The 8,756-nt window shown below is 54.0% G+C and overlaps 1 protein-coding gene across 2 annotated transcripts; it reads left to right on the plus strand.

Annotated features, from left to right (window-relative positions):
• Nucleotides 1-1,277: 1,277 nt before the first annotated feature.
• KRT5 (keratin 5) lies at nucleotides 1,278-8,756 on the plus strand. Of its 2 annotated transcripts, XM_072765217.1 has the most exons (10): nucleotides 1,278-1,692; nucleotides 2,169-3,281; nucleotides 3,838-4,052; nucleotides 4,827-4,887; nucleotides 4,998-5,093; nucleotides 5,686-5,850; nucleotides 6,237-6,362; nucleotides 6,607-6,827; nucleotides 7,590-7,624; nucleotides 8,089-8,756. In XM_072765217.1, the coding sequence occupies exons 2-10, from the start codon at nucleotides 2,724-2,726 to the stop codon at nucleotides 8,391-8,393; spliced, it is 1,782 nt and encodes a 593-aa protein (XP_072621318.1). In that variant the 5' UTR covers nucleotides 1,278-1,692; nucleotides 2,169-2,723; the 3' UTR covers nucleotides 8,394-8,756. The 2 variants fall into 2 exon arrangements, with proteins under 2 accessions (XP_072621318.1, XP_025855823.2); XM_026000038.2 differs by lacking the exon at nucleotides 1,278-1,692 and having other exon boundaries at nucleotides 1,787-3,281.

Here is an 8,756-nt window from a genome sequence, read left to right on the forward strand (position 1 = left end):
ACCTGTAGGTTCTACTCCTCATTGCAGGCCGATTGCAGCGGGGCTGGGAGGAGGGGGCCCTGGGACATTTACCCCCTGCCCACCTGCTTCGCGAGGGAGGCTAGGGTGTCCTGCTCCCTCCGTGGGGACACCGGCCGAGCCGGCCGCTAGAGCTCACTTAGCCCAGCATCCGTCTTTTGCTGATGGGAAAAGCTAAGCAACGTGTGCTGCCAAGACCTGGTAACTCCCTCTGTGGGCGCCCAGCAGAGGAGCTTGGGAGCTCCCAGTAATCCCAGTCTTCCTGCTTCGGAAATGCCAGACCGGGGTGGGACTGGCCCACACTGTGGTGTCCTGGGGGGGCCCCATTATCTGTAGCCCTCCTGGTCTGGCACCACAGGAGGGGCTGCCTTCCTGCATAGGGCGTAGGGGAGGGTTCCCATGAACCTCGGACAGAAAAGCGCCGCTTCCCCCCACCCCAGCCCCAAACACTCGCTGCCACAGTTACTTGCCACCCACACACCTTGGGTTCCTGGCATTGAATCTGAGCTTGGCACACTCTAGGGGTTCTCAGACTGGCCAGGATGCATTCCTGTTCCACCGAGTCCTTCTCTTTCCTCTACGCAGCTGGGGGGTGGTGGGGTGGGGGGGGAGGGATGGAGTGAAGAGAATGTCCCAGTGTCTCGGGCGGGGTGGGGCTTCCCTGGGGCATACCCAGGACCTGTGAGGGGGCGGGGGGCGTGTACCGGGATCATGGTCCCCCAGTGGAGAGGGGGAACCACGCTAGGGGCCCCCAGGCACCTGCTTTCGCCTTGGATCTGCTCCATCAGGGGCTGAGACTCCCCCCAGTAGGTCTCAGGGTCCCCCGGACACGGATGTCTGTTCCCCAAGGGGCAGCAACGTGTGAAATTGGTGAAGTCGGTAAAACTAATCTCTGTGAGTCTCAGGAGTTCTCCAGGCGGGGAGGCAAGCAGACCTCGTTGCCCAAGACTTACGAGGCGAGCTCTGGCCATCGGTCTGTCTGTCTGGATTTCCCTGTCCACTGCTGGCTCATCACAGCCCTCTGGTGAGCAAGCACATCCGAGCTGATCCCAGCAGCTTAGGATCATTTTCCCACAGCCACCGGTTCCCTGGAGCCAACCACAGGCCTGACTAGAGATTCTTGAGTCTGGGCTGGGTCCTCATTCCTTTACTCTTGAGAATGTAATCCCTCGGCCCCAAGGCTTTCAATCCACCCCCCCCCCCGTTTCCCCCCAGGGCACCCCCACACCCTGCCCCTGCTCTTAATGGCCCAGTGCTCCCAGTGCTGAGTCTTGGGGAGGCCCAGAGGTGGCCCCAGTCAAGTCTGCAGCCAAAAGGAGGGTGTGGTGTAAGACGGACACTTGCTAAAGCCTACCCAGCCCCCAGCTCCTCCATGTGGTGCCACGGCCCACCTGGACTAGCAGGGCGGAGGGGTCAGGCGGGAGTCCCCCCTGAAGCACCATGGCAGACGGTGATGCCAGCTGCCCGGTCCCCCAGATCTGCTCCACGCGGCCTCTGGGGCAGGACGACCCATAGACTTAGGATGCCACTTTCCATTCCCCTGGCCCTCCAGGGGACGTGGGGCTGGCGCTTAGAAAGCACAGCAGTCCCCGCTGCCTGCAACGGGGTGGTTCTCCGTTATAACAGGCCGGCGGATTCTCAACATGTTCCTGATGAGATTAGAAGCTCCTGCAGGTATGTGTTTGTGGCAGCCTTCAGCCTGTATCAACAGATACGATGACTCATTTCTTCCCCGGTGGAATAACTGAGGGCTTGCTGGAACACACCTGGGGGGCTGGGGCAGCAGACGGAGCAGCTCCCTCCGAGGAGGGACGCGACCGCCAGGCTGAGCCTGGGGACCTTTTATGAGGGATTGCATGGCTTTGCGAAGCCCCCGCAGGGTCCTGTAGAGGCCCAAGAGCAAGGGGGGAAAGGTCAAAGCCACAAAAAACACTGACTCGGGAGGAGCTGTGGAGGGATAGGCCTGCCCCTGTAGGGCGCAAAGCGACATAGACCCCGGGGTGGAGGATGTCCCACGTTCCCTGCTTCTGGAGCTCATGGCTTGGGGAGACAACCAGAGAGCCTGCCCAGTGGGCTCCGGGATGATGACTTTGCCTCCCTCAAGAACGGGAATCCTGCAGTCAAGGACAGATGTCTATTTTCCCCTCTAGCACACGGCTGGGATGTCAGCAACCCTCCGCCGGAAAGAGTAAAATAGAGCAGATCCCTGGCCCTGGAGGGCTCCTTGGCCTCCAATTCACGGGCAGCGTGCCCTGCGCTGAGATGGCTGGGACACTGGCCGCCCGGACACTGGCCAAAGTAAGTGACCCCTTGTCTCTGGTGCTCCTTCCTGGGTGCTCACAGCCCCGGGCCCCCACGGCGAAGAGAGACTGGCTGGCAGCTTCGCCAACTCTCTGCCAAGACATCAGCGCTGCAAGGCAAGGTTATTCCTAACCGAGCACAGCCTGCCAGGAAGCCAGCGTTTGCACCCCACACCACCGTGCAGGTGTGCCGGTGAGCTCACAGCTGCCCCCCAGGCATGCCCAGCCCACTTAATCATTCACAGCTCGACAGCTCTCCCGCCCAGCCCAGTTCTAGGGAATAAAAAGGGGGGACTGCGGCTCCGGGGTAACAGAGCCACCTTCTGCGTCCTGCCGCGCTCTGTTCCCGCCAGCACTCCCAACCCCTAGGGCCCAGTACTCTTGCTCCACCAGGAACAAGCCATCATGTCTCGCCAGTCGAGTGTATCCTTCCGGAGCGGGGGCAGCCGTAGCTTCAGCACTGCCTCTGCCATTACCCCGTCTGTCTCCCGCACCAGCTTCACCTCCGTGTCCCGCTCCGGGGGTGGCGGTGGCGGCTTTGGCAGGGTCAGCCTAGGGGGTGCTTGTGGAGCAGGTGGCTATGGCAGCCGCAGCCTCTACAACCTGGGAGGCTCCAAGAGGATCTCCATCAGCACTAGTGGTGGCAGCTTCAGGAACCGATTCGGCGCAGGTGCTGGTGCTGGAGGCGGCTATGGCTTCGGAGGTGGAGCCGGGAGTGGATTTGGCTTTGGCGGTGGAGCTGGTGCAGGCTTTGGGCTCGGTGGCGGCGCTGGCTTTGGAGGTGGCTTCGGTGGCCCTGGCTTCCCCGTGTGCCCCCCCGGAGGCATCCAAGAGGTCACCGTCAACCAGAGCCTCCTGACTCCCCTCAACCTGCAAATCGACCCCGCCATCCAGCGGGTGAGGACGGAGGAGCGCGAGCAGATCAAGACCCTCAACAACAAGTTCGCCTCCTTCATCGACAAGGTGAGCGGGATCCTTTGTGAAAAACCACCACGCGTGTGGAATAAATGCCAAAGAAAGTGGGAAGAGGGGAGATTTTCTGACTTGGTGCAAATATCTTCATAGTTGGCAGTTTTTTTCTGTGTACTTTTCTGGATTTGTGGCCCATTTTCTTAGTTAGACTGCTAGTTGGTCGCTTAGAAGAGAGGATCTCATTTCTTCCCCTTCAGAGATGACCCCGTAAGGGCTCCTCGATCCCTGTGGGGGCAAAGAGTAGAATTCTGTGCTTCCTGGAGTAGTGCTGACTAAGTAGAAAGGTAGATGAGTTCATTGGGCAGGAGCCTGAGGGCCTGCACCAGTGTCCCGGGCACCAGTCACCAGTCACCCAGCTGTGCCCAGGTGACCCATAGAAGAGGGGGGGCAGGCACCTCACTCTGGACCTCCACTCCTGGGGCTCACAGCCAGGTGCTGTTGCATGGAGAGGTGTAGGGGACCAGAGTGAAATGGGAGAAAAACTGGGGAATTGATGATGGAAACATGAAATTCAAGTTTCTCCACCTTTAAACTCCGTCTCCTCCAGGTGCGCTTCCTGGAGCAACAGAACAAGGTCCTGGACACCAAGTGGACTCTGCTCCAGGAGCAGGGCACCAAGACCGTGAGGCAGAACCTGGAGCCCCTGTTTGAGCAGTACATCAACAACCTCAGGAGACAGCTGGACAGCATCCTGGGGGAGAGGGGCCGCCTGGACTCGGAGCTGAGGAACATGCAGGACCTGGTGGAGGACTTCAAGAACAAGTGAGTTGCAGGGAGCAGACACAGGACCGGTGATGTCTTCTTGGCACCAGATGTGCTTGATAACCAGGCGGCTTGCTGCTTATGCCTTCCCCACGGGCTAGACATGTATACTTCCATGGGCACCTGAAGTCCTGGAAAAAAGAAAATGCAGTTCATGTTTAGAAAGTACCAGCCCCAATCTCAGTCCCTCGGTACCACCAGTATTTGGCCACCAGCCAGAGCAACAAGCTCACTCGGTGCGGTGCCCTTGGTATGACCTGGTGAAATAAGCCATCATGTAATCCTTGCTCTTTGGGGCTTTTCTCCCCAGTGTAGTCAAAGTCCACAGTGCAGGCTCTCTGATGGATTTTCTCCAAACCTAACTTAGTGGCTCAAATAATTTATTTAGTCCTTGTGGAGCAGCAGCTGGGTTGGTAGCTTTTTTGGTTTGTTTTCACAAGGCTGTGAAAGCTGAAAAAAAAAAAAAAACCCCACTAGGGAAATGGACTAGATGTGGAGTTGGGGAGAAACAACGCAGCTTCTTTATGGGAATATTCTTGAAGCAACCGAGTGGTGACGATAACATAATGATTATCTGGTAGGCAGTTACCGAAAAACCAATGTTCTTGTGGGTAGGACCTTGTCCAGGGGCTCACACTCCCTTTCTGCCTATATGATCTGAGAAGACCCTTCCCAGCGGGAAGGCAGGCCCAAGTGGTCCTGATGCAATAAAGAGCCCAGGTCCCACCTGCCCCTCATCCGCTGATCAGCACCCCGCATCCCTTTTACCGCCAGGTACGAAGATGAAATCAACAAGCGCACCACCGCGGAGAATGAGTTTGTGATGCTGAAGAAGGTGCGTGGGTAAAAGACAGCCCGTAGCCTGTGGCTATGCTGCCCTAAGGTGTCGTCCATTTAAGACAGGGTAAGAATTGGGTACGGTGCCACTCATCCCTGTTTCTCTAGGACGTGGACGCTGCCTACATGAACAAGGTGGAGCTAGAGGCCAAGGTTGATGCCCTGATGGATGAGATCAACTTCATGAAGATGTTCTTTGAGGCGGTAAGAGATGCCCCCCCATCTGGGAACCATAGACATGGGGCATTACCAGGAATCAAGGGCTCCAGGATTGACTTCAGTGGTTCCTAAGCTGTGGGCACACCTCTGTCTCTCTTCCCCCCTTTGGTATTAGTCGCACTTTATTACTTATGAAGACAGCCCTTGGGAAAGAAGAAAGTCAATTTTCAAACAAAAGTCCTCTTCCACAGTCATTTTGCAGAGTAAAGTCTGGAGTGCGTTACCAGAGGCGCGAGTATACCTTTCCTGGCCACCTCCCCTTTCTGGAGTGGCATCCCCTCTCTGTTTTCTCCCAGCCTGGAGTCCATGGGACTAGATTATTTTAAAATAAGTCAATGGCCCAAGAAGACACAAGTTGGAGAGGTTACAAGATAGGGATTTCTTGGAGGTTCAAAGTCGTAGAAGTTTTTAAAAAACTAGATCGAGTCATGATCTGGATTGTTTATTAACTCATGTTCATTTTTAGGTGAGGTGGCTATTATGCCTTTTCTCAAGTTGACATACCACAATGAGTGGAAGATTTGAATGGACTTGACATTAAATAACACAGAATGCCTGACTTCAAATCTCCCCGCAGGAGCTGTCCCAGATGCAGACGCATGTCTCGGACACGTCCGTGGTCCTGTCCATGGACAACAACCGCTCCCTGGACCTGGACAGCATCATCGCTGAGGTCAAGGCCCAGTATGAGGACATCGCCAACCGCAGCCGGACGGAAGCTGAGTCCTGGTACCAGACCAAGGTGAGTGCTATGGCAAATACATCCTGAGCGAGGGGATGGACATGTGTCTAGGATTCTAGGCCATTGACAAAACGCTGAGGATGGGGGTCCTGAAACCTGCTGAGGCCTCGTAGGGTCACTTATACGAAGAGTCATGTATGCATTTGCCACATAAACTCAAGATAAGGAAAATCTCATTCTGAATCCCACACCTGTGTCTCTATGAAAGCAAAGGATTAAAGGGAAAGTTACCTAAGACCAGGTCCACCTGGACAACACTGAAATTGGCCCCAGGCCTCAGATAATGACACCACTTACCACTTCTTGGTAGTTCCTACCTGTGAGCTTTGAGAAAGTGTTTCCATGCTCAAATAAATGGGATCTTTCCTCTTTTCCTATGGCTTCAGTATGAAGAGCTGCAGCAGACAGCAGGCCGTCACGGGGATGATCTCCGCAACACCAAGCAAGAGATCTCTGAGATGAACCGGATGATCCAGAGGCTGAGAGCTGAGATTGACAATGTCAAGAAGCAGGTAGGAAGAGGTTGCAAGAAGGCAAGGAAGGGGCTTGAGCTCTGAAAGGCAGACCTATTTTGCTTTGTTTTACTTTTTATGAGCACACACACACACCCCAGAGCTAGAACAAGTACCAGCGTTTCAATGTTCCACCATCTACAGTGACCAGTGTACTGGCTTCTCCCTGGAATCCCAGAAAGAGATACAACAGGCCTAGGTCAGCTACAAAAGGGTTCCCACTCACACTTCTTTCCCTCTGTAGTGCGCCAACCTGCAGAATGCCATCGCTGATGCTGAGCAGCGCGGGGAGCTGGCCCTCAAGGACGCCAAGAACAAGCTGGCTGAGCTGGAGGACGCCCTGCAGAAGGCCAAGCAGGACATGGCCCGGCTGCTGAGGGAGTACCAGGAGCTCATGAACACCAAGCTGGCCCTGGACGTGGAGATCGCCACGTACAGGAAGCTGCTGGAGGGCGAGGAGTGCAGGTGGGCAACATAAAGCGGACTTCAACAGGCCAGGATGGCGTCACATTTGACAAAATGGAGATTCTTCTCCGCTACAGGGTGTAAATCACACACACAAGTGACCGCTTTCTTGTGCATGATAATTATTCTTCACTAATCCAGTTTACCCGCCACGAACACCAAGCTGACCCACACAACGTGGCCCCAACTCATCTTGCTGACCCTCTTCCCACCACCAGTATTCGTTCTCACCCTGTTCCCACCACCAGATTCCTCTTCTTCAGACAACTAAGCAACTCAACAAATGTCTTCCCCACTCTTCAAGTGCCCCTTCTTTTAAGAAGCCTTTCATGATTACTCGAGCTAAGTTCAATTCACTTGCCTTTGGATTCTTGAACTATTCCATTTTCTGCAATCTTCTGACATTACCCACTACCCATCCTTCCTGTTAGAAGTATGTCAGTCCATGCCAAATTCCCTCAGAGAATTCCCCAGGCCCAAACTGCTTCACACATATTCATCGTTCTCACAGCCTCTTACTCATGCTTTCCGTATAATGGGTGGAGGAATGTGAATTACAATCTTCTTTCAATAACCTGTCTTTAGGTCAAACAGGTTAACACTTGTCTTCATTGGGAAGTCACTCAAGAGGAGAGGGCTCTTTCCCTAATTTAAGCAGCTCTGGGGCATACAGGCCCCTTGCTTATAGAACAAGCTCAGAACATGGCTAGTACTGTCTTTTGAGGAGTTTTTAACTCTTGCTTTAATTTTTTCCCCTTTTAGACTGAGTGGAGAAGGAGTTGGACCAGTCAACATCTGTAAGTACCTTTGAGCAGACATTAACAATGATGGTAATATGGGGTATTTGGGGCCAACTCAGAATCCTTTTGTTTCTGGATACTGGAAACTCCCATCCTAATATGTGGTTATTTATTTATTATGCTTAGAGAGAAGCAGGTGGTGGAGGGGAAAAAACACAGGTTGAGACATGAACCAACATGTTCATGTCTCATTTCTTAAAGGGTAGGCCCAGTGTCCCATACATCCTGTGCCCTCTCCCCTCACTTTTCCTACCCCCTGAGTACTTAGCACCATCCCTTGCCTTCTATGCTCACTAACTTTCTGTTAGGGACCTTAAATAAATAGCTTAGTTCTGAGACTCATTTGCTACTCTGTGAAAGGGGCCAGGTACAGTGTTAACACTAGTGGGATCAAATAACTTGGGCACATAAGATCAATCTAGCACAGTGGTCTCACCAACTTCTCCCTCCTTTCTCTGCAGCTGTCATCACAAACAGCGTGTCCTCTGCCTACGGCGGCGGCAGTGGTTTTGGTGGAGGCAGTGGCTTTGGTGGTGGCCTCGGTGGCGGTCTGGGCGGTGGTCTTGGAGGAGGTGGCAGCGGGAGCTACTACTCCAGCAGCAGTGGAGGCGTCGGCCTGGGTGGTGGGCTCAGTGTAGGGGGCTCTGGCTTCAGTGCAGGCAGTGGCCGAAGCCTGGGAATGGGCTTTGGCAGTGGCGGGGGCAGCAGCTCCAGTGTCAAGTTTGTCTCTACCACCTCCTCTTCCCGGAAGAGTTTCAAGAGTTAAGAGCCTGCTGCAAGTCACTGCCTCCCAAGAGCAGCCATCCAGCCTGAGGTGACTGCCTCTTCCAGGCGGTTGCCCAAACCAAGTTTTCCCTTTTTCTGGAGTGTAGTTTAAACCACCATTTGCAGAGCCACATTCTTGGTTCCCCAAAGGGCCCAATCCCTGGTCTCTAGTCTCCCCTGTCATGATTCTGTGTTCTGCTTCAAATCAGTCTTTAGGTGTCTATAGCATGTTCCTTGATGAGAAAAGTATCCAAAGTTTCTTAATACCTAAACCTTCAGAACAGTGTCCCCATCCCAAACCCAAATTTTGTTCTGGTTCTGACTACCTCCAGAATGTGTTCAATAAAATGCTTTTATAATATAA

The sequence above is a fragment of the Vulpes vulpes genome, chromosome 8 (assembly GCF_048418805.1).
Source record: "Vulpes vulpes isolate BD-2025 chromosome 8, VulVul3, whole genome shotgun sequence".
Lineage (NCBI taxonomy): Eukaryota > Metazoa > Chordata > Mammalia > Carnivora > Canidae > Vulpes > Vulpes vulpes.

Coding starts and splice junctions, on each gene's coding strand:
- KRT5 (XM_072765217.1), top strand. CDS start 2,724: ATGTCTCGCCAGTCGAGTGTATCCTTCCGGAGCGGGGGCAGCCGTAGC. Junction 5,094..5,685: donor TGAAGATGTTCTTTGAGGCG/GTAAGAGATGCC, acceptor ATCTCCCCGCAG/GAGCTGTCCCAGATGCAGAC. Junction 6,828..7,589: donor CTGGAGGGCGAGGAGTGCAG/GTGGGCAACATA, acceptor TTCCCCTTTTAG/ACTGAGTGGAGAAGGAGTTG.